The sequence below is a fragment of the Erigeron canadensis genome, chromosome 6, assembly GCF_010389155.1.
Source record: "Erigeron canadensis isolate Cc75 chromosome 6, C_canadensis_v1, whole genome shotgun sequence".
Classification (NCBI taxonomy): domain Eukaryota; kingdom Viridiplantae; phylum Streptophyta; class Magnoliopsida; order Asterales; family Asteraceae; genus Erigeron; species Erigeron canadensis.
Genome location: NC_057766.1, coordinates 37,388,492 through 37,413,633, shown reverse-complemented (window position 1 = coordinate 37,413,633; position 25,142 = coordinate 37,388,492). Strand labels below are relative to the sequence as shown.

The 25,142-nt window shown below is 32.6% G+C and overlaps 3 protein-coding genes across 4 annotated transcripts; 2 read left to right on the top strand and 1 right to left on the bottom strand.

Annotated features, from left to right (window-relative positions):
• Nucleotides 1-8,478: 8,478 nt before the first annotated feature.
• On the top strand, nt 8,479-13,723 carry LOC122603808 (phosphoglycerate kinase, cytosolic-like). The gene is made up of 13 exons (XM_043776625.1): nt 8,479-8,765; nt 8,856-8,923; nt 9,679-9,949; nt 10,068-10,411; nt 10,543-10,825; nt 10,977-11,044; nt 11,438-11,689; nt 11,866-11,941; nt 12,257-12,333; nt 12,426-12,475; nt 12,694-12,778; nt 12,874-12,972; nt 13,346-13,723. Exons 1-13 carry the CDS (start codon nt 8,630-8,632, stop codon nt 13,547-13,549), a joined length of 2,013 nt encoding a protein of 670 aa, XP_043632560.1. The 5' UTR covers nt 8,479-8,629; the 3' UTR covers nt 13,550-13,723.
• A 1,192-nt stretch (nt 13,724-14,915) lies between these two features.
• LOC122603639 (TSL-kinase interacting protein 1-like) lies at nt 14,916-19,080 on the top strand. The gene is made up of 13 exons (XM_043776403.1): nt 14,916-15,013; nt 15,585-15,795; nt 15,911-15,993; nt 16,100-16,257; nt 16,331-16,415; nt 16,487-16,766; nt 16,856-16,990; nt 17,079-17,230; nt 17,308-17,546; nt 17,632-17,710; nt 17,797-18,156; nt 18,273-18,404; nt 18,602-19,080. The coding sequence occupies exons 2-13, from the start codon at nt 15,684-15,686 to the stop codon at nt 18,803-18,805; spliced, it is 2,019 nt and encodes a 672-aa protein (XP_043632338.1). The 5' UTR covers nt 14,916-15,013; nt 15,585-15,683; the 3' UTR covers nt 18,806-19,080.
• Nucleotides 19,081-19,901: 821 nt separating this feature from the next.
• Nucleotides 19,902-22,235, bottom strand: LOC122603640 (protein ARV 2-like). Of its 2 annotated transcripts, none has more exons than XM_043776404.1 (10): nt 22,045-22,235; nt 21,465-21,674; nt 21,312-21,359; nt 21,117-21,206; nt 20,989-21,034; nt 20,813-20,895; nt 20,615-20,709; nt 20,416-20,482; nt 20,265-20,340; nt 19,902-20,191 (listed from the first exon to the last, which is right to left on the bottom strand). In XM_043776404.1, exons 2-10 carry the CDS (start codon nt 21,549-21,551, stop codon nt 20,064-20,066), a joined length of 720 nt encoding a protein of 239 aa, XP_043632339.1. In that variant the 5' UTR covers nt 21,552-21,674; nt 22,045-22,235; the 3' UTR covers nt 19,902-20,063. The 2 variants fall into 2 exon arrangements, with proteins under 2 accessions (XP_043632339.1, XP_043632340.1); XM_043776405.1 differs by having other exon boundaries at nt 21,465-21,601; nt 22,045-22,059.
• Nucleotides 22,236-25,142: the final 2,907 nt, after the last annotated feature.

Genomic DNA, 25,142 nt, shown 5'->3' with positions numbered 1-25,142 from the left:
ATAATAGAAGTATCTATCATAAGTTCATAACAAGTGTTGTGTTGCATGTGATGGATAGTAATTTATTTCTTTTTAATTTTACCGCTGGGTGATGATAAATTCTAACAATCTAATGCCATATATATAATCAGTATGTTAATGTTAATACATAATATACAGCTGTTTAAAGTCACTATTAATTAAAGATTATATATCGCATAAAGTCTGTTATGAATTTATCAAAATCATTTACAGTTAATAATGTTACATATATACTCAGTTACTGATCACTACTTAATTATTTATATATAACAATTTTAGTAGTAAAAACTACAATAAAGTTTTTCTTTTTTTAAATGTTACCACAAAACTTTAAGGATATTCTTTTTTTCATTACAAACTTTAGCTTTGTTCATATTTGGCCCTTAAATATACAAATAGGGATACATAAGGTACAATAACAAAACTTGGACTGTTTCACAAATTTTTCACGAACTTTTAACCTTTTTACCTTTTATCACATAACTTTAATTTCGTTTGCTTTCAGCACGAAAGTTTTGTTTTATTTAGTTTTTAAACTTTCGTTTTTTTAACTTCTACCACGAAAGTTTTATTCTCTTTACTTTCTATCACAAAAACTTTTAACCTTTTACTTTTTGTCACATAATTCTAATTTCTTTTACTTTTGGCACGGGATTTTTGTTTTTTTTTTTACTTTTTAAACTTTCGTTTTTCAAACCTTTGCCACGGAAGTTTCATTCTCTTTACTTTTTATCACATAAATTTACTAAAGTTTTCGCCCTTCTACATTTTGCCACATCATTTTCATTTCTTATACTTTTCTCATGAAATTTTTGTTTTATTTAATTTTTATACTTTTATTTTTTTAAGTTTTGCCACGAAAGTTTCATTCTCTTACTTTTTACCACATATTTTTCTTCCTAACTTTTGTCAACAATTCTACCAAATAACTTTCGATTTTTAAATTTTTACCACATAACTTTTGTCAACAATTCACTTCTTTATATTTTTTCTTTTCTAACTTTCGACACGAATGTTTCATTTTCTTTAATTTTTCCCATATAACTTTTCGAATTTTAAATTTTGTCAACGACATTTCATTTTTTTAACTTTTTACCACATAGCTTTAAGTATTTCAAGTTCGGTCACCAAACTTTCATTTTCTTACTTTATATCATATAACTTTGAGTTTTCGCCACATAACTTTCAATTTTGTAACTTTTGTCACGAAAGTTTTATTTTCCTTACTTTTCACCACATAACTTTTGGATTTTTTTATTTTGTCAACAAAGTTTCATATTCTTACTCTATTACCACATGGCTTTAACTTTTAAACTTCAACTACCAAATTCATTTTCCTTACTTTTTACCTTATAACTTTTCACTTTTTTAACCTTTGCCCCGAAAGTATCGTTTTATATAATTTTTACCACATGTGTAGATGTTACGTTATATCTCGGGGCAACGCCCAGGAATAAAAACTAGTTATAAACATTCTAGTTATTGGGGGGGGGGGGGGAATGGTCATTCCGTTAAATACATTGGTGATCCTTAGTTTATACGTACATTTATAGAAAAAGAGTGAAAATTCAAGAGGGGCATGCATTTTTTTAAAGAGCAAACAATACGGAGAATGTTATGGATTAAAAAAAAACAATATGTGAGTTTCCTTATTTTATTATTTATTGTTTAATGAATAAATGCATATGTCTTCATGATTTTTATGGATTAAAAAAAACAATATGCGATTTTCCTTATTTTGATATATATATATATATATATATGAGAGAGATCAAATAAGAAGGTGTCTTAAGCAGAGAAGGGATAGAAGGTCTTATGAACCAATCAGAACGCGACATGTGGATTTAAAAAAAAAAGAACGCGGTGGCATTTTTGTAAATAAATCAAACTTTTGTCAGCTTGGTTTTGGGTCAGCTTGAGTTATGATCAGCTTGGTTGATCAGCTTGGTTGGGTCAGATTGGCCAGCTTGGGTTATGGGTCAGCTTGGTCAGTCTGGAATCTGGGTCAGCTTGGGATCTACATTTGTGTAGATTATGTGTAGTTTTGTTTCAAGCTGACCCAACCCACGCTAACCAAGCTGACCCAACCTGACCCAGACCCCAAGCGAACCCAACCCCAACCTGACCCAACCTGACCCCAAGCTGACCCAAAACTTATAATCTACATTTGTGTAGATTAATCTACATTTGTGTCAAGCAGACTCAACCCAAGTTAACCAAGCTCACCCAACCTGACCCAGACCCCAAGCTGACCCAACCCAACCCAAGTTGACCCAACCTAACCCCAAGCTGACCCAAAACCCATAATCTACATCTGTGTAGATTGTGTCAAGCTGACCCAACCTGACCCAGACCCCAAGCTGACCCAACCCAACCCCAAGCTGACCCAACCTGACCCTAAGCTGACCCAACCCCAAGCTAATCCAACCTGACCCCAAGCTGACCCAATCAGACCGTGACCCAAATCTGACCAAACTGATCATGCTGACCAACCAAGCTGATCAGCACCCAAGCTGACCCAGACCAAGCTGACCACCCAACCTGACCCAGAACTCATGCTGACCAAACCAAGCTGACCTACCAAGCTGATCATAACCGAAGCTAACCCAGACCCAAGCTGACCCAAAACCAGGCTGACAAAAGTTTGATTTATTTACAAAAATGTCACTGCGCATTTTTTTTCATTTTGACACATATCGCGTTCTAATTGGCCTATAGGACCTTCTTTCCTTAAGACACTTTCTTTCAGGATCTCTACCCTATATATATATATAGGGGAAAGATAATTTGAGACCAACTAAAAAAAGTCTAAAAAATGACCATTGATTTTCGTAACTTACACACCACCATCATCATCTACTACGATATACAAGACTTTTTTATAAAAACACTAAGACTTTTCGGCGACGGGCCCACCAGAAAATCATGTGTAAGTTAACTTACACATGCACAATGTGTAAGTTAACTTACACATGATTTTCTGGTGGGCCCGTCGCCGAAAAGTCTTAGTGTTTTTACAAAAAAGTCTTGTATATCGTAGTAGATGATGATGGTGTACAAAAATCAATGGTCCTAGTTGGTCCTAAAATAAGAGGTGGTCTCAAAATATCTCATATATATATATATATAGTGAAAAGTTATTTTGAGAACTTTTTTTTTTGCGAGAACCTTTGAGAACTTTTCAAATCAAGCCTAACCGATGATTATTCTTTACATGAAAATTATTTTAAAGTTTATAATTATGTGGAGGCATGGATTATCATCTGTTATACAATTATGTGGAAATTTGGATTCTTGATCACATATGCAAGAATATTGCTATGATTACATGTGATCGACTTGCATATTATAGCAATATTCGTGCACATGTGATCAAGAATGAAAATCTTCACATAATTGTATAACGGATGATAATCAATTCCTCCACACAAGTATAAACTTCAAAATTACACATAAGGTATTTAGAAAACAATAAAAAAACAATTTTCATGTAAAGAACAATCATCGGTTGGGTTTGATTTAAAAAGTCTTCAAAGGTTCTCGAAAAAAAAAAGTTCTCAAAATAACTTTACTTTATATATATATTATCTCGAGCCATTTATGTGTCAATTATAGAAATAATACCTATAAGTATCACTAAACTATATATATGCTGGGAAAACGTAAGTAATCAGATGAAAAGATGCTCATGGTTCATGAAAGTTTTAAGTAAGAATATTAATGATCATTCTTATATTCTTAAGAGATTTGGAGCAAACTTGTAAATTATTATTTATTGATATTGCACGAATCATGACACGTTAGATTTTTTTATTTTTTTTTAATGTATCTAATTTTAACCAAAGACATAATATATGATTTAGAATTGAAGTAACAAGTTAGTCGGTCCAGTAGAATTCAATGCCAACATTATTAAAAAAAGAAACTTTAGTACGAAATGACACAAGGTGACGTGGAGGATAAATATTTGTAGTTTTAGAGAAAGACAAAAAAATCTTAAAAAATACAGACAATCAAGTCAATGTTTTAAAAATGTCTTCTTAAAAAATTAAGGCAATATAATATAGCCAAACATTGTAGGGGTGAGAAAAAACGAACCGAAAACCGAAAAAACCATATAAACCGAAAAATCCGAACCGAAAACCATTGGTTTTGGTTTTTTAAAAACCGAAAATTATGATTCGGTTTTGGTTTCTAATAAAAAACTAAACCATAAAAATCGAACCGAACCAAAAATATATATTGTTTACTTTATTTTATATTTATATCATTTTATTATTAGTTTTTGGTGAATATGTTAAATTATTTGTATTTTTAGGTGTATATAATAATATCATTTATATGTTTAAGTAAAAATACACAACAAAACTGATTTAATTGCTTTAATAAATGTATAATTAAACAACGTATAAAAGATATAAATAGTTATATATAAAATTATTTTGAAGTCTGTACAATTTACTTTTATGGATTTGTTGTCATTGTTGTAGTGTTATTGTTGCTAATATTGTTTTGAAAACTTGTTGAAATTAATTATGGTATAATTATAGGGTATAAATTTTTTAAGCTCAATTTGACCCAAACCACAAGTGGTTAAAAACCGACTAAAACCGAAAAACCGAACCGAAATAAACTCAAACCGAAAAAACCGAAAACCAATGGTTTTAGTTTTTAAAAACTGAATTATAACGGTTCGATTTCGGTTTTAGTCAAAAACCGACCCAAACCAAATCGTACTCACCCCTGCCAGACAGCATGCCAAATGCCCAAACCCAAGCTGGTTTTGTTTTTCTTAATTCGTGCAATAAAAATTAGGTATACATTGCCTTTTGCCGTGGTGAATTTTTGGTTAAGCTCAAAGATATAAGAAATATACATTAATTTGGGGTTTTGAAAAGAAAGAAAAAGTTATATACTATTTTGGTAAAAGTTATATGCTGTTTTGGTATATAACTTATTTAGCGAATTAATTAGTAGAGGGTTTTTCCGACCGGGTAGACAATTCTACTTCGAGAGATCTTTCCAGCGCGGAACCAGTTAAGACAACGTATTTTAGACCTCCCGTTGTCAAATCGCGAAACGAAGTTTCAAACAAAATTCACCTTTAAAAATAAAAATAAAAAAGAGATAAGTTTGATTATAAACTCTCTCGACAATTATTCTAACTCAGATTCTATATTAATCTTCTAGCTAGCTAGCTCTCCGTTTTTATGGCCGGCAACAAAATTTACTAATACAATGCAAAAACATCTAACAAGATTCTAGAAGAAAAAAAATACTACAAATCTAGAATACATAGAAGAACACAATTTAGATATCCCAAAACTTTAACTGAAAACGTTAACAGTAAACGGGCCAAGTAAAGAAAGTCTTGCCATTTACGGAAGCTTTGGACAGAAGAACACATTCTAGCTAGCTAGCTAGCTCTCCTGTCATTTCAAGTATTCATTTGGTTTTGTGTTTTCGAATTATAAACTACAATAGAAAAATTATTGATCAAGTTGACAAGATTAGAGAAACTGTTCGTACGTAATAGATCGAATAGTAGATACTAAGATACACTAAAACATTCTAACGTCGACTTTCTCGAATTTTGACTTTGGGGCTTGTGGATAAGTATCTTTTATTTTTAAAATTTTATTATATATGTATATACAGTAAAATAAATTCAGATTTAAGTAAAATAAATTCAAGCCTGGGTGGTGGTGTACTCATAATATATATTACTGAATTTGTGTTGAATAACGATCTAGAATTGGCTTGGAATATTTCTCTTACGCACACAATTGATTAAAATTACCCAAACCTCATTTGTTAATTAAGCACCTAAATCATAATTTTTCTAGAAGCTGATAATATCAAATCTAATTTATAGCCATGTGAGAGATACCTTTATATTTTTTACATATATTTCTTCTAGAAAAATCAAAAGAAAAAAAAAATCAAGAATTCCAAAATTCAAATTTTGGGTTGGTTGTTAATAGCAAAAATTTATATTAATCATGCCTCACAAGAAACAAACAAATATAGTATGTCTATTGAATATCATATTCTCGAATTACAAATTTTTTTTTTTCCTATTGAACAATTATATAAAAATGCATGAAGTATAATAATCTCCTATCTCTCGAAGAACATATATACGTCCACAACAAGCCAAAGAAGAAAAGAACATACATGACATTAGCAACAAAAACAGTCCGGAAAACTTAAATCTATTTGACCAAGTAAACAAGGCCAGGTTCTGTCTTTTGTAAATAGTTAGACGGCTCCCAACGAGCTTTTAGGTTGAAATCAAAGAGCTAGCTCATCACTTTGTGACTCTGTTGGCACCATTTCATCAATGACCTTGTCAATTTGCATGGGTTTTTTTCGGTTTAAGCGTCAAGGAATTGAAGTGAAGAGACCGGTGTGGGCCATCGTGTAAAGTAAAGTGATGAAGAAAGTTAAAATGTGTTCTTGGCCGGCAAGCTAGTTGAAGTCCTGATGTGGTGTACCTGTTGGGAATTAATGCACGGTCTTAAAATCCAACAACAAAGTTGGATCTTTCTTGAACAAGTTATGAGGAATCAAGATAATTGATCGAATGGGATGAAAGCTACATATCACATGATCGACACATATATATATTCCCTTTACATTCGTAAAATATTGATGGCTTCCATGAGTACAAAATGCAAATGCAAGTGCTATGAAATGAAATGAAATAAACAACATATATGCACCAAAATCAACAAAAACAGATTGCTTGTAATTGAACCTTTTTATGAAATTAGTCACTATATACTACTCTTACTTATATATATATATATATATATATATATGGGTGAGTTATTTTGAGAACTCCTAAAAAAAAAAAACCTCAAGAATCATTCTGGACCACACATTCTTTTCCTCTTTCTCTCTCTTCAATTAAATAATAAAATTCATCCAAATCATTCAAAATGTTCTAACTCACAAATTGTAAATCGTTAGACAAAACAAAAAGCATGGGTAGTCTTAAAATTTCGATCTTTCATTAGAGATCCAATTCGATATACTTTTAACAACTTTTTAATTTTCGTTTTCTTTATGGTAGTTACACATAACTTACACATGTGTAGGTTGAACAAAAATTATGATTCGGAACGGGCTTCGCCCTTAAGGATATTCATAAAACAAAGCTAGTAGGGTGATAGGTAATAGAGGGTGATAGGTCATAGAGGGTGATAGGTCATAGGGGGTAACCAGTGAGGGTTGATCTACCTAACGGGCTCCACCCTTAGCCGCTATTCCTCCGCCATGGATTGACGGGCTCCGTCCTTGGCTACCATAGCTCTGCCATGGATTGACGGGCTCCACCTTTGACCTTCATTGTTGTGTACATATGTTCATTTACTAATTTACATGTGAAAACAATGATTTTACACATGTGTAGGATGAACGCAATGGGAAAAAAAACGAAAATTAAAAAGTCGTCAAAATTATATCAAATTGGATCTCTAATGAAAGAGGACGAAATTTTAAGACTACTCATGCTTTTTGTTTCGTCTAACGATTTACGGTTTGTGAGATAAAGCATTTTAAATGATTTGGGTGAATTTTCTTATTTAATGGAAGAGAGAGAAAATATAAGAAAATGAGTGGTCCAAAATTGTTCTCGCGTTTTTTATTTATTTGTGGGTTCTCAAATAACCCTTCCTCTATATATATATATATATATATATTGACATGCATTAAAGTGACGTGTGATCGATGATGCTATTTGGATCTTATTATGTGTTTTAATCTGTTTTCTTCTATCTAATACGATCGACTACTAACAAAAGTTAAAGGGGAAGTTTTAATAGCTGGTGCCTGGTGGGCATACATAGAAGTATATTGTTGTTAATAATTTCAATTAGGCCCAGTCAGTGGGCCTCAACCGGCCTTTTATACAAACGGACTAGTCTTATTTTTCTCAAGTGTGATTCAATTTAAATATGGGCTTAACTTGACATCAATATTTTAGTGAGAATGAAAATAAAATAGAGGAATTAAATACAAAGCAATTAAAGTAACTGAGAATTTTAATATTTTCAACTGTTTATTAATAAAAAAAGAAATTAACCTTAGAAATAATTAATCTTGACATTGGCATATATGGGGTAGCTTTTTGAGTGATATTTTAAAAGTTAAATTCATTATAAAAAAAAGTTAAGTTTAACTATATAAAAGTGATTAGATTTTATTATGTGTTTTTTTTTTCCTTTCTAAATTTTAATGAAGTATATAAAAGTGTATTTGGAATTACTTATCTATAAATGTTTTTCTCTGTTATCTTATTTTTCCAAATTCTATATTTAAGAATGGATTTGGGATTTACTTATTCTACAAATGTAAAAGTAAAATAAAACCACACCTATATTCCAGTAAAAATAAACAAATATAAAAGTGGAGAATTGTTTTGTCAGTGCTGGAATTCGATTGTTGCTCCTTTATCGTCTTTCCTCTTCCTCTTCTGTTGTATTTGTATCTATTCTTCACTATTTGAAGTGACGAGCTATACAGTATACACCCACACAACACCCGGTTGAATACTTGCCACGTCACCCTAATATATATCTTTGCAATATTCTTGCTGCTGCATATGAGCCGAATTGTTGATATTACACACAACTATTTTTATTCTTCTTCATTAACATTATTATTCAAATCAAAACCACCTTGTTATCACTATCCTCATGTTACATTTAACAATCCAGCACTTAAATCCTCATTACAAGGTCTGCTCTACTACCATACTTTTATTTCAATTTCATATTCATTTTTACTATTTCTTGGATTTCATATTGTTGAAATTGATTGAATTGCAGTTAATACTTCAGAGGTGGTGGGATTAAATCATGTAGTTACTGATACTACATGTTCACGTTCACTCAAGGTAACTTTAATCTACTTTTATGCTGATAATTTGTCCCTTTTTGTTTTTTGTTTTTTCATGTGTAATGTAAATTGTGCTGTTTTTTAAAGATTAATGGGAAATTCGGAAAACATGAATATATAACATAAAGTATTAATCTTGACAATGTAACAACAACAACAACAACTGTACCCAATCCTTGAGCGGGGTATGAGGGAGGTGAGCTGTAGACAGTCTTACCTCTACCCAGAGGTAGAGAGACTGCTTCCATAAGGACCTCCGGCCAAGAATATGTAAAAGCCATACAAGGGTAAAGTGTTTATACCCGTCTGTCGAGAAAATGCTAAGACGATATACCTGTCAGCTGTGTTCGCTGGATGTGGCTACCTGACGAGTAGGGAAGAGTAGCAAACGTACGGCCTAAAAAACCTTAGCATAGTACATAAGATCTAGCAACCATAATATGCAAATAACAACATAAAATGTAGGAGCATAATAAACCTTAGCAACCATTAATCTTGACAATGTGATCATGTAAATTTGCAGTTTTTTGGTCTATGTTTACTTAGATGTAAGAAACTGGAATGTTATTTATGATTGATAAAATTCGCACTTATGTTACTTTTTTAGCAAATTTACCAAGATTAGAGTAATAGTATTAATTTTGAAGTTGAAATGAAAACTTTTGATATTAGAATGACATTAAAGTATATCCCTCCACAACATTGAAGGATTTTTAGACATGTTTTTGTAGATTCAAATTTAGTATTTTTCAGGCGAAAGAAGACAATGTGAAGGGTTTTGATGCACTTCCATATGTGAGATGTCTTAGTGAATTTCAAAATGATGAACTTATGGGGAAAGTAGTCATGGTTAGGTTCGATTCGAACGTCTTACTTGCAGAAAAGCAGGACCAACATGCTCAAGTATTTGTGACCGCTGTTTCGACCATTAAGTACTTGCACGAAGCTGGTGCAAAGGTGGTTTTAGTGAGTAGTTGGTCTCTGAAAACCAATTCAAAGCTTCATTCGGTAGATTCTGTTTCAGGTATGCGGTATGCCACTGCTATTTAGAATATGCATGAAGCATGAATATATGTGACATTGTTATTTTTGTTTAACGATATGTTTAATGAAGATGATAATGATTATGTTTATGTTTCCAGCATATATATCATCCATTCTTAAACTAAGAGTTGTACCAATGAAGTTTATTCGTGAATGTGACCAGCATAAGATGGAAGACTCCTTGGAAGGAAGTATATTTCTTCTCGAAAATCTTTCCCAATTTAAAGGTGAGAAAGCAAATTGTTCAAGATTCGCAGAACAGTTATGCTCGGGGGTTGATATCTTCATAAACGATGCGTTTTTCCAGTCACATAAGGTTCTTGCATCAACTGTTGGTGTGACATCTTTCTGCTATGCATCTCTTGCTGGTTTCCAGTTTGAGGAGGGTCTGTTACAGCTCAAGAAAGCATTTGGGACACAAAAGAAGCCGTATATTATGATGGTACCATTTTATGACATTTAATTGTTTAAATTAAGCATTTGGGACACAAAAGAAGCGATATTTAATTGTTTAAATATAGTAAGTATTTTTATATTTTCAACTTAACATAATCTCACGGCATATTAGTGTAGGTTGGGGGAGGTAACCTTGTAGAAAAAGCAGCTGCTGTGCATTATTTAGTTTCTAGCGCTGATGGTTTGATATTTGTTGGAAATATGGCATTTCAAATAATGCATGCTCTTGGATTATCGGTACCTAGAAATTTGGTGGAGGCTGGAGCGTTTAAAGAAGCTATTAGGATAATACAATTTGCAAATTCCAGGAATATTCCAATCTTATTACCAAAAGATTTTTGGTGCCTCAATGATCATCTTAAGAAGCCGGAGATAGTTCCTGCTCATGGCATCCTTGAAGGTAAGATTTTACAAAGCATACCCAAATAAGTCACAGTCCACCTCAATGTTGACTAGTTAAAGATTTTTCTTGGAACTATATCATTTTGTTAAATTTTCTTCACAATGAAGAGTGCTTAGTGATGCTTACTTGTAATGTTTGGCTCTCTTAGGTTGGTCCCCTGTTGCTCTCGGGCCAAATTCATTGGATGAAATAACCACCTTCCTTTCAAAGTCCAAGGTGATCATTTCTACTTCTGAAGTTTAGTTTGATAGAAAAATTTCACTCCATGCATCCAATCAAAATAACTTTAGAATGATGGTGAAGTGTTTAATTGTTTGGTAACTATCTCAAGTATTCTTTATAAAGATAAAAATAAAGAAACTTTTTGGATCAAGATCACTAGAATCAGTTTTTTGTAACTCTAATAATAAAGAACTTTTAAGAAGGGAAACTGCTTCAGTTTCTATGGGATAGAGGGGAAAATGGTTACTGGACTATGAATCTTTCTAACTCACAAAGACACAAACACAACATGTTTTCAACATTTGCATGAATAAATTAGCTTTGACTTTTGATTTAATGTGCTTTGTCAACCTCTTTCTCAATTTATTTAATGGCAATGTACTACAGAAAATTTTGTGGATTGGTCCTGTTAAGTTTGGCTTGTCAATTCAAGATAGCAACGGGACCTCCATATTGGCAAAACTGCTTGGAAGATTGAGTGAAGGAAATTGCGATATTACAGTTGTTGGTAATATGGCATGTCAAGCTTTAACAGTGGAATCAATGGTTTCTTCATCTTGCAACATCATTGGTAATGCTTCGGTTGTATGGGAGTTTCTCAAGGGAAGAAAGCTTCCTGGGCTTATGGCTTTAGATAAAGTATGATTTGCTTCTTGTTCTTTTAGTTGTTTATTTCTATATATGGCTACATATACACACACATTGATAAATTTACAACATAGCTGATTTCAATTGCTAAGTAAAAAAAGTTCTAGTTTAGGAAGGATAAGGGCTGTGAAAGGATTGTAATTTTGATTGCATTTTATTGTGTGCAGGGATACCCATATAGTATTGATTGGCATGAAATTTATGATGATCCAACACGGCCTTTGCTAGTTGATATAGGAAGTGGTATAGACATTATCTTTCGATTTGAGGTGCAAGTGTGCAACTAAAAGAAATTTTCTGCACATAAAGCATTTTCTTGCAAAAATGAAAAGTGGAAAACAATGAAAAAAAAAAAAGAGATTATACATGGAGAGAATAGGTATTTTCAGCAAAAAAATGTGAAGTATGATGGTCGCCTTTTTCATTTACATTTTCGTAGTTAATCAATAATAACCCATAAACCCATTCAATAAACATGATTAAAAGTTTCTTAGCAACAAAAGTTTATGTACGACTGTTGAAAAGGCCAATCACTCTATTCAAAACTACAAATTCCAGGTAATGGATTGTTTCTCTTTGGAATGATGAGAAAGAAGAAAGATATGAATTTTCTTGGACTGGAGATGAATGGGAAGGTTGTCAGTTTTTTTCTTTTTTTGGTCTTTTTACTTTTTGATCTTCCAAGTGTTGAACTTGATCTGTTTTTCTGGATATTGTTACTATGCAGCTTGTAAAGCGTTGTCTGGATGCTGTTCACCAATCTGCCTTGAAAAACGGGTATAACTTTGGTTGCCTTTATATAACCTGCAGAGACTTGATAAAACATTATTAAGTTACGAGTAATTTAGTATTTAATCAGATGTGAAATCTTTTAGAATGGTCGTTAAATTATTCCTAGATAATAACGTGGAGTGTGGACTTCTTTATGAGACAATATAGTATCTGTGTCTTACCTCGTTAACGGTTGCTGTATTTTTGGAAAAATCAACTGCCAGCTACTTCATTGAAACAAATGCAACATCAACATTTCGTTCAATTGTTTCGGGTTATCCTGGGGAACTAGTTCTTGCATCAATACAGGTAATGGCATTTGCACGTTTAAAATAGTCTTTCGGTTGTATATTGAATGTGGTTCCTGTCCCGATGAACTAAAAATAAGACCTGTTAATATGCAGTGTCCAAACCCCGACTTCAATAAACCAGAACACAGGTGGAAAATGGTGCAACGTTCGCTTATTGAAGCTATCGAGGATCTTTTGTCCTCCGAGGGAAAGGTAACTGCTGTTATATGGGATAGTTCTATTTGGTGAATTGCTTAGTAGCTTTTCGGAAAATGACTTTCTGCTTTTTATATTTTTGGATAATGCCTAAATGATGAAATCTAAATCGTGGCCATGTGAACTTGGATGGTTGGTCTTGGATGATAGATGATATGATAGTATTTCAATGAAACAAATAGAGGCAAAGTAATAAACACAAATAGAGTACTGAAATTACAGGTTTATCATTAACATTAACATAGTTACACTATAATTTGAATTATCATCTTTCTCTACGGCTGTAATTATATATTATTAACATATATTATCAATGCAAGTTAAGAATTAGCCTCTATGTCAAATGATTTGTGTGTTATTGGAAATCCAGGTTTTTCTTCAATCTGATATAGAAGCTGTTGCATTGAGGATGAAACAACAATTTTTGATGTATGGCAATGGGAAGTTCACCATCGACCACCAAGAAGAATGGCTGATGGAAAACCCATTTGGGGTCGAGTCAGATTGGGAACAACATGTTCTGCGACGTGGAGTTACCATGTACAGATTAATGCTCTCGAAATCAATAAGATAATAGAAGTATCAAATGTGATACCCCCAATTCTAATTTAATTAGATTCATGTGGCGACCACTTCAATGTATTTAAGGTTATACTACTAACTAAACACGAGAGTATATGGCTAAGCCAAAAATATTGATCCAACACTTAAAGACTTAACATGAATCGATGCTTCACCCTGTTGACAAGTCACCTGCCTTTTGTTTGAAGCATATTTGAAATAGCTTTTTGATTACTATACGAGACTAGTGATGAGATTGTATCTTCAACAAAGCTCTTCTTTCAAAATAAGGTTGGACTGATCCCACATTTTAATACTTTATCTGCAAATGTCTTAATTTTGCAATATTACCCTTGTAAGCATTTGGTTGATGTCAAGTACGATATTAATCTAGCAATTGTATGGAGAATTTTTATTTAAGCATGATTACTCGTATTGTTTGAGGTCAACGAGATAAACGGGGCATATGCTTACACGTTAGACTTAGGTTGTAGATGGTGTATGTAGAGATAACCGTTAATGCTTGTCAACTCATTCCACATTCGCTAGGAGAATACCAACACGAAACACACAATGTTGCGCTATGCGGAAGCCGGAATGTTTAGCAAAAAAACTAATGGTTATGAAGTTCTACTATGATGTTACCCAACTTTCATATAATGATTGACAGATCAAATTTGGGTTTTATGAGGAGGCGTAATAAGGGCAGGTTGGCCCTGTTATAATTTTGACTCATACAAGTGGTCAATGGTCATGTGTGATATGATTCGACAATATATTAATTTAATTTAACTTTTAATTAAAGCTCGAAAAAGATTTAACTTTTAACTAAAAAAATATTTTTGTAAATAGTACTAGTAATTGATATTGATACTAGTGATAATAAAATGAACAAAAAAAAATATTAAAAAAATGGAAACTGAGAAAATTACTCGTATAAAGTTTGTTTAACATTCTTTTTTGAAAACTTGTTCAATATTGTTCGTCTCATATCCACAAACTAATAAAATTAACCGACATAAAATAATAATAATAAATATATTACATAAATTTAATCTTATACTCATTTAAAAACTTATAAGGGATTTGCTAACTAGTGTCCCTAGTACACTAGTTAAGAAACATTTAATGAACTTGTTATTTCCTTATTAATCAAAAATTTTATTTAATGTGTATTAATTTAACTCAATAATTTCTATTTTTAATTGAATAGTTAATACATATTTTTATATTTTAGGAAAGTTAGACTTCAATAAATACTTCATTAAATGCTTCTTAATTAGTGCACTAGGGCACTAGTTAGCAAATCCCAACTTATAATAATATAACTATAAATTCTAGAAAAGGAAAATAAAAAAAAAAAGAAGCAAAAACTGAAGTAAAAAAAAATACGTACATTATACGTAGAGTAAAATTCTTGGTCGGAATTTCATATCCTGCAGCATCACCGTCATCGCGCGCTCTCTCTCTCTCCCCGGTAAACAAATCTCCCAATTCATCTCAATTCAATTCAGTTTCCTATATATATATATATATATGTATGTATATTTGCATACATGTCTTTCCTGTATATTCATATATATCTATATTTTCTTGTGAGTATAATTTTAGGTTTAATTTTGTACTTGATTGAATTTACGAACGGATTTCCGTAGCTAGGGTTTATTTTCGATTATTGAATAGGTGCCTTTTTGTTGATCTCAATTATAATAACTAAGTTTGTGTACGTATATCCGATTTGTATATATGAGATGAATTTAGGTGCAAATTTGTGATTATGTATTCGTTTTTACCCCAATTTTGACCATCTTTATACTACCAAAGGTTTGTTGTGCTTTTACGGTTTATACGCGGCACTTAAAGAAACATTATGTTTGGCTATTAGTAGAAACAAGTTATATACACGATTCGTATAATGTCACATTGTCGGAATTTAGTTGTTTGGAGAAGTGATGTGTCTAGTGGTCATTCGTGTGATTAACTTGAACATTTTGATTCTTTGTTGTTGTTTGAATGCTAAATTATTTTCTCTTTGTGGTTTGAATTAGTTGTTGCTTCTGGATTCATATTTATTGAGATTGAAACGAAGCACTTTACGAGAATTGAAGGTTTTTATGAAATTTTCGGTATTTCATTGACAACTTTACATGAATATGGAATCGCTAGTGACGTTGCAAGAGGTGGCTGATGGACCTGAAAATGTGTTTATTAAGGATGTAATCACGTCTGAAACACACCATGTTGTACCTACCTCTCCTGGTACTTTTTATGGAAGATTTTGATATGGTGTTTTAATTGTTGGCTAGTTATTTGTAACTTATAGTTGGGTACCGAGGTTTAGCATTAATCTGATAGGGTTTTTAATTTAATTCAGCAAAGAAACAAACAAGACAATGGGCTGCTTGGACGCGTCAGGAAGAGGAAAGATTCTTTAATGCTCTACGTCAAGTTGGAAAGGCAAGTTTTCATGTTATGTATATGTCGCTTGACTTGTTAAGTTTTATGGTTCTTCCTACCTGTTGATATGAAAAACAAAATCTTATGAACGTAATGCGTGTTGCAGAATTTTGAGAAGATAACTTATCGTGTTCAGAGTAAAAATAAGGATCAAGTTCGGCACTATTATTATCGTCTCGTGAGGCGTATGAACAAGTTGCTGGGGCCTGAACTTTTTCTTGATGCCAAAAACTCCAAAGATACAAATGCTGCCATGCTTCGATGGTAGGTTATCATGAATAAAGTGAGTTTTATCTGGAAGTTTATATCTTCTTTCATTGACTCATTTCTTCTGCAGGTGGTCGTTACTTCAAAAGCATAGTTGTAAAGCCTCAAAGCTTCACTTGAAGCCTCGAAGATTCAAGATTTTTTTGGAGGCATTGGTGAGTTGATTCTCAAGGCTTGGCTTTTGGCTTTTCATTTACCAAACTGATTTTGTTTTTCTGTCATTCAGGAACATCAGCTATTGAAAGACCAAAAAAAGAAAAATAAAAAACGACCTCTTCAAGAGGAAAGCTGTTCTATGACACCATCAAATTCTGTCTCGAATCAGGGTAAAGCCTGCACACATGATGCTTGTGTCAACCCTGTTCTTGTTGACGGTCAAACCACACAAAATGTGGGTTCTGGAAAAGGAGCTTCGCTAAAGCGCAATGCAAGCACATGTATAGATCGGAACAACTGCAAAGGAGGCTCGTCATCTGTTAAACAAGCAAGGCAGAGGCGAAGATCAGGTGAATCTCTATTTTATATCTTCTTTTTTTATTTGTAATCTCATCTGTACCTTTACATTGAGATGCTTTTTATTTATTGTGCTATAAAGGTAGTGCATCTACTGCTGCATATAAAAAATGGGAGAAGGCTGCAATAGCCGGGGTGTCATTAGTTGCTGATGCTGCTGCACACTTGGAGCAGACAGCCTTGGATAGATTAGTTGATAGTGTACAATCTATGAACAGTGAGTTTCTGCCTTAGCAAAACCTGTAAGGTCTATTTCTGTTTTCTCTCGAATCTGACAAAAATCCGAGTAACTTTACTGCTTTCAGGAGACAAGGGTTCAAACACTGTTGCAAGAGATATACCCCCTGTGCCGTCTTTTCATCAAACAATATCTATTGTCAACAATGTACAACCTTTGACCAAACTGAAATTGCAGCTCTTTCCAATTAATGAAAGCATACGCAGAGCATTGGAAATGGTATGAATGTATGGACGAGCGTTGTTATCTCTTTATTGAGTTTCTTACTCTAATACGTGAGTTTAATAAATTGTCAGGACAATCACAACCCTCATTTGGAGCTCACATTAAGTTCTAGAAAGAAAATATCTTCAGTTTTGGAACGCCTGAATCATAAATGGGGAAGCTGTAAAATAGCATCTGGAGAACTAATGCTTCTGCCTTACTTTGCTGAAAGTTCAAATCTTGTGAAATGTCAGAGATGGACGCAACATTCAGTTTTAAGTGCAGCAGATGTATATACTGCAGTTGGAAGTCCTTCTGTTTTCCGCTTAAGGTCTTGATTCTCTCACATATATTTTAGCCTAATGCCTACTTCTATATGCTCCAGAAATCTCTAATGTTTCAGTTTGTGTTTGAAGGTATGGTTGGTTTGTGAGTACACCCCAAGAACCTCTATCAACTGGTGCTGCCCTAAGGTGCAACGTGAATGCTGTAGAGGTTCGTAATGTCAACCCTAAGAGTACTTTGAACGTATAAGTACTGATTAAAAAAATATTATGATGTTGGATTGATACTAATTGCAGGATAAGGGTTCTCATAAGAATACAGCTGTGTCGGTATTTGAATGGGCAGACAGCCTTACTAATGTAAGTGTTGGTGATCTGCTTGCGGATGCATCTCGTAGTGCAAATGGCAACTGCATTCCATCTGGCTCTCAGATTCCATTCAGCTGTGATTCTTTTGATGCTGCTATTGCGGCTCATATAAGAAAAAATCTTGGCAATAGTGTAGTCCAGCCTACTGTTGTATCATCTTCTATCTGGGATGCTGAAGATACGTGTGATGCATTCACGTTTCATAAGAATAATGCAGCACATACTCTTAAAAAAACCTGCAACCAAGACACTTCCATAAATCGACTTCCGCTAGGCTCTGCCATTGAGGTTTGAAATTTTCTTTTAGTAGATAGTGCTCTTACTTCTGGTCAGTTAGTTTATCTTCAGAATCAGATTACTGCCTGATATATATTGATATACTGTGCTTCCTTTATTCTCTTCAGAAACTAGCTGAAGCAGAGGAACCCATGGAGAATCATCCTGCAGAAGTAGAGTCAATAGACAGGGATCATTCTGAAAGGAATGTCGTGGATGGTTCTGCTAAAGATCTACGTGCTCTTACTGATATTTACTGGGTACGTCTGTTCTTTATTTGGGATTGATTAGAGTTTTCTTTATTTGATCCTGATTAATGGAATTTTTGCCATCTGTTCAATAATCAAACATATTTTGACAATTTTGCTAAAGCCAATGTTACATCCTTTTGGGATAAAGGAATTACTAGTTTTCATGAGGCGAGCTAACTTTTTTTTTTTTCTTTCTTTTTCTGCAGCCCGACTCCTTAGGACCTTTAGAAGTGGAAATGCTTCCTTGTAGATATCAAAGCAATGACCTTATATTGAGCGAGTCTCTTGGTGGATTGACTCGTATTCTAACTAGCAGCATTGATGCCTTCCAAAATTCTTCTTTCTTCTTGGAGCGAAGAGATCCGCCTGCAATAGGAGATAGGGAATCTGATCCTAAGATCGGTAGTTAAGTTGGAGCTGGTTTTTCACCCATTCCGGGCTCACGGGTATCCAGGCTATGACTGGGTGACGTTTCCGTGTGTATATACTTTTCCTAACACCACTATCTGACCTTACCACATCTTTGTACAACTTTTAGAGCTCCTTGTGTCAAATTCACAATTAAGGTACAACTTTTACTGCATCTAGTATAAGTTGTGACTGCTCCGGATGTTGCTCCTTTTGGCTCCTGGATAGTTTTACATGTAAAGTAATTCAATTCCATATTGACGTGGACCTTTTTTAATGATGTTTTTGTAATCTGCTGCATGTTCCAATAAAAGTTGAATGACAAGTGCAACATACTCAAAAAAACAGAAGAAATATGGCATTTGGATGTTTAAATGCTTAAATTCTTGTAATCGTAAGGTGCTTGTAATTAGTCGCTAATACTTGCAGGTTGAACTGAAAATCAAGGGAATTCTATTGCTTAGTAAATCGAAAGAAGTGGCATTGTTTTGTACTCTTTTTCAAACTTAAAGTTGCATTAAACATAACTGAAAAAACATTGATGTAGTTGCTAACGTAAATAAACGTATGCTGCAATCTGGCTCAGAGTATATGACCAAATGAACGATTATGGGAAAGTCCCCTAGAAAGCATTCCCTATGATAATGTAAGTGGGAGCTGAATGTTCTATTTGGCATGTTATTAAAAGTCAGACAAGGTTGAAAACTTGCAATCTACAGAAGAGTCAAACTGGAACAGACCAAACCAGTACCAGCTAGGCAGCTATATCTGGTTCTTGGTTCTGACTTGAGAGTTGGAACTGAGCCAGTGTTTTGTTTTGTTTTATTCCTTACAGAAATCTTTATATATTATAGTGAAAACTGACACCATTCTATCTATGCAATTTTAGAGTTTTAGGACCAAATCACTTTTAAACTGGAACAATTGTGGTTTAGATTCATCAACTTCAATTCTGGTTTGATCATGAGATATATTTTATCATTTGCTGAAATTAAAAGTTAAAGGCCCAGTCAATCACCATTTAGTCTTTTCTTCCAAGAATACAAGAGACACATTAAATATACTTAAAAATTGAAATTGTAATTTTGGGAAATGATAAAACAATAAAGCAAAGTTGATTATATCATTAAGGCAGAATTTATAGTAAGATGTGTTACAGTAAAAGAAAAGTATAATCTCAAATGTACAACAAATGATAGAAACAGTTAAAATACATTCATCACAGTTACATTAAGCACTTGTGATGTTGCATGTTCTAGTTTAGAGTACAAACAATCTAGTGATTAGGTTTGGAAGGTGAACATTGAGGGTTAAACTGAAGAGGAACTTGACAATATGTGCACACAAGCAAACTCCAAAGCATTTACCCATCGCTGACTCGCTCATCACTGAAAAAGTAAAGGCAGTTAGCTACAGAACTACCATTTATGAAACAAATTATAGGGGCAGTCCTTATATTACCTTTTAAAGCTAACGTGTTGGATGACAAAACAAATATGTCAATTATGAAAATCACCGATGAAGGAAACTCCCACACCTGAACAGATTATAGCCTAGTCTCAGAATAATATGGCCTGCATACAATCAGCAAAATATAGCATCAAAAACTTACCATCATTGCTATAAGAAACAATTTTAAGTAGCTTGAGGCAAGGATCCCGAGCCATATGTCTTTGTACCTGAAAATATTTTATAGGCATAGACTCTGTAGTAAGTAAAGGATCCCATCACCAGTATGAAGTTCAGACCCCATAGCTTAAAACGAATTCTTTATCAACAATAAAAATATAACAAAACGGAAATCTACTTACGAAGAGGCTTCAGAGGACACATTCAATAAAGATTTTGTTCCAAAAAGTAATATACCAGTGAATAAAATATTTCCGACAATGGTATCCAATAATATCTACAAGAACAATGCAATGCTTCATTACAACACGGATCTTGAATCCTATATATAATATATATAATAGATATGTAAGCAACAAACAGAAGTTTTATATATATACCTTTCCACCAGCCCAAATTAATGAATCTAAGCCTGGATTTGCACCCCATCCCTCTTCATTTGTGATTAATATAGAGATTCTGTCTAGTTAGGTAATTAAGGGTAACAATACAGAAACTGTGATTAATAGATTACTCAACGAATGAGATTGTAATGTAAATGTTACAAAATGGATACAAGCATCCAAGAGAAGAAACCCAAAAGTCAACTTCCACATCAGTCCCTAAAATAATTATGATAAGTTCAACCATTGATAAAACATTTAATGGAGTGTCATAGCAGTGAGTGTAAGAAACAGTGTGCACCTCAAAGTTCATAGCTTCCCGGTCAAACATGTTATAGAACAGATGTCTATACGCCTTTGCCTTGTGAAGAATCAAATCAATTAGAAGAATCTAAACAGCATCAAAATAAAATGTTTCAGAACTATAACGAAAACCAATTGATACGAGCATCATTAAGATCTAAAAGGTGTATTAATAAGTAAGGATTATTTATACCATGATCTCACATTCAATGTACTCATCAGCAACTGCTCTGCAATTTTGCTGTTTTCAAATTTTTAACAATTCTTAGTATATCTATATATTAGCTTTCGGAGAAAAATTAGTTGTGACATAAACCCTAAAACCCAAAAACAACAAGGAGCTTACACATTTCATGAGGCGGATATTTCCTGGCGAATATTGCACATAGAGAGTCTCTAGATAATGTCCACATTGGACACACCGGTACCTCATTTCTTTCAACCAATTGACCGCCGCCTACCGTTTTTGCAAAACCCCTATATCTAATAAGACTAACAACTGCTGGTAAAATCTTCTAACTAAGAGACTATCCAAATTATGTGGTTTCGGACGGTCCTACAAACAACTTTAAGTAATCAAGCACTATATCTAAAGCAAAATAAGATATAGCCACCTTATTACATATACGGATATACCAGTAATAATAACATACATTTTTTGTTTTCTTAGTTTCTTCAATATTATATGATATATTTTCAAGATCGCCAAATATAAAAAGGAAATCTATATGTATATCTCTATCAATCAGAATAGATTTAGGCTTATACTTCTAATTATTTCAATTATAAGGTTAAGCAATTTAATGTTTTATTTATATGATATACAAACAGAAAGTCGCCCTATAATAACAAAACTTTGTTCAGTTTGCACTCAACTATCATCATCTTTAACACATAGTTAAAGCACAAAATAACAACATACTTACTTTCTGTTTCTTTTTTTCTTTTTCTTCCTTCGTGTCAAATAATCATATGGCTTCCAGAAAACTAAACAATTGCACACGACAAAGACTCAGATGTCATGTAGCTTTGTGTTGGGCCAGACAGGATCCAAATTTAAAACCCATGTTATATGGTCGGCCCCAAGCCCATTTGCTTTTTTATATGGAATAACTTGAAATCTTTTGTGTAATTTCATTGAAGATTATCATTTGGTTATTTTTGAACCAATAATAATCATGTGGTTGAAAATCGATTTACATAATAAAAAACACGAATTATAATGAATGAGGGTGATTTTTAATAAATTTTTATTTATTTTTAAGTGTTTTAAACGAAATAATCTAGAATGAATGACTTGATTAATCACCCGAGAAAAAAGACAGAAACACAGGCCAATCAATATGTTCATTTCTTTAAAGTATGAAGAGAATCTATTTATTATTACGAGATGGCTACCCGTACAATGCAGCAGCGGTGACGGTAACGGGTGTTAGTGGTGATGGTGGTGGTAACGATGTGGTTATTAATCTAAAACTAATTGATGTAAATGGTAGTGTAGTTATTTTATGGTTAAGTTGTGTATCTTTTGTAAATAATTTTAATTAAAAGCATTATATGGATATTAGGTTGAAGTATTCAAATTAATGAATAAAAGAGAATAGTTTGGATAAATATAGTTGAAAAATATTTTAGAAATCTTTTAGGTAGATTTAGTGTGTGAGTTGAGAATGTTTTGAAAATTAAAGGTATTTTAGATATTTTAAAGATAAAATGTTAAAAAGATGGGAGAGTTAATTTGTTTTATAATGGTGTATAGATTATAATTTAAAAAAAGTGTACATATGCAAAATCAAGTTAGAATTTCATATATACCCAATATTAACACCCTAATTACATATATACCCAACTAAACTTAATAATTACAAATTTCCCTAATTTTAAGTAAGATTTTATCATATCTACTCAAATAATCAATTATGTTGTCTTTGAAACAGTTTGTTCTCCTTTCTTGATAACTTGGTAGAATTAGAGATGTACTTTAATAGTTGGGTTTTGTTTGCATAATAGACAGTTTGAAATAATGATAGTTGGTAAAGCTTCCATTGAAGATGTATTTTAGTGTTTATTTATTTATTTTTTTTCTTTTTGAACGGCAAAACATTGAAGATGTATAATAGCTGTAGTTTGTGAGTTTTACTTTTGTTTCAGAAACTTAAATCCAAAGTTATCTAAATTTGGTTTAACACATCATCGCGAACTTGCATTAACCCGTTTTAAGAGCACCCATCTTGTTTAATGATAGTTTATATGCTTTAATGTTTTATTCTTGTTTAATGTGTTTCATGGTCGATTACTCTGTTTGTGATTAATTTTATCTCCACCTGTTTATAGCTAATGTTGATCACTGAGTAGTGAGACACCATGAGGTTAGACTCAGATTTTGGAGCGTTGTTGAGTCTGTGTACTAATATAATGGTTTAGAGAACTTGTGGATAGATATGATAGAATCTTATTTAAAGTTGGAGAAATATGTAATTATACGTTTTGATTGGATATATATGTAATTAAGGTGTTAATATTGGGTATATATGAAATTCTCCCTAATTATAACCATGTGTAGAAGTTGATAAAAAATATTTATGGAAATGATATGTCACAAAGTCACAAATAAAGATGGTAAAATTGACAACCCGGTTACGTTATGGGTCAGAATGGATTATCACTCTGAATAATGTGGTATATGGAACTGTACAAGTTTTATACTCACTATCACATGTACACCTTATAATCTTATATGTGGCTAGTTGAACAGAGAATCGCAGGTTTGTATTAAAGTTTTGGTACAATTTCGACAGTCTCTCTATTTTAATGTTTGTTTTTTTGTTGACAATACATTAAATTCATTCGGTATAAATTGAGGACACTTTTTCATTTTGTTTATCTATACTTCTATACTAAATTATATACTTCTATAATAAATAATAAAACAAATTCATTTTTCAACTTTTAACTTTCAATTTCAACAATATATACATGATAATGTATGATGTACTATACATCAATGCCTACAATTTTCTCTCTCCTCCATAAATCATTTCATTCCTCTAATTTTTTCAAAATTTTTATTCTCAAAAACCGCACATCGATAAATTATAAAAATTATATGGATGTTCTTAAAGTTTCATGCTCTTTCATTAGAGATGTCATTTGATATACTTTCGACTAATTTTTAAATCCGAAGGCGGAGCCCATACGGCTAAGGCGTTTGGCTATGACACTCTATGACGTGTCACACTTTATGATCTATCACCCCCACCATCTCACCGCCGCAACGCGTGAGTACTTGCTCTCGTTATTCTTAATAAAAGAAAATTAACTTCAATTTCTTTGCTCCATGGTGTCATTGGAATACGTTGTATGCTTAATGAAAGAGCAATAATAGAATCGATACAATGGTACTCTATATCACAATTAAAGATTACTTATATGTTGTTTTTATGAAAACTAAAGCAAATATTTCAATGCACTGGCAAGCTAATCTCTTCACTACATTATTAAATAAAACAGTAATAACCAATTCAATAGAAAAAGAAATCTTGCAACATCGTTGTCTTCATTTCACAAAAGAGGCAGAACCCATCACAATATCCTTTTTTCCCGTCTTTATGACAACACCACTTTCTGAATTTGGAGAGACCACGAGTCATATTAATGATGTTTTTCAGAGAACACCACCATTAGGAGAGCCCTAAGCTCATATTGTTACAGTGATATAAACTTTGGACAACTTTTAAATAATTTGACTCATTCTTTATAAAGTTAAGATTTGAAACATAGATACTGCATTATCTTTACAAACCTTGTCAAATCGAACTGCATTCAAAATAGAGTGGTCATATTCCTGGATGTTAGTACCAAAAGTATTGATAAATTTACCACATAGCACAAATTACATAACATATTGTACAAGTGTTTAACGTATATAAATGGTATCTTTTTCAACTTTTTTGTACAAATATCACTGCCCTTTAAAATACTGTAGAACATACAAAATCAACCTTAAAATAGTATAATTTCTTTA

Coding starts and splice junctions, on each gene's coding strand:
- LOC122603808 (XM_043776625.1), top strand. CDS start 8,630: ATGAGCCGAATTGTTGATATTACACACAACTATTTTTATTCTTCTTCA. Junction 12,779..12,873: donor TAGTTCTTGCATCAATACAG/GTAATGGCATTT, acceptor GTTAATATGCAG/TGTCCAAACCCCGACTTCAA. Junction 12,973..13,345: donor TTTTGTCCTCCGAGGGAAAG/GTAACTGCTGTT, acceptor TTGGAAATCCAG/GTTTTTCTTCAATCTGATAT.
- LOC122603639 (XM_043776403.1), top strand. CDS start 15,684: ATGAATATGGAATCGCTAGTGACGTTGCAAGAGGTGGCTGATGGACCT. Junction 15,796..15,910: donor TGTTGTACCTACCTCTCCTG/GTACTTTTTATG, acceptor AATTTAATTCAG/CAAAGAAACAAACAAGACAA. Junction 16,416..16,486: donor AGATTTTTTTGGAGGCATTG/GTGAGTTGATTC, acceptor TCTGTCATTCAG/GAACATCAGCTATTGAAAGA.
- LOC122603640 (XM_043776404.1), bottom strand. CDS start 21,551: ATGAGGTACCGGTGTGTCCAATGTGGACATTATCTAGAGACTCTCTAT. Junction 21,360..21,464: donor ATATCCGCCTCATGAAATGT/GTAAGCTCCTTG, acceptor ATTTGAAAACAG/CAAAATTGCAGAGCAGTTGC. Junction 20,341..20,415: donor TGTTTCTTATAGCAATGATG/GTAAGTTTTTGA, acceptor TAATCTGTTCAG/GTGTGGGAGTTTCCTTCATC.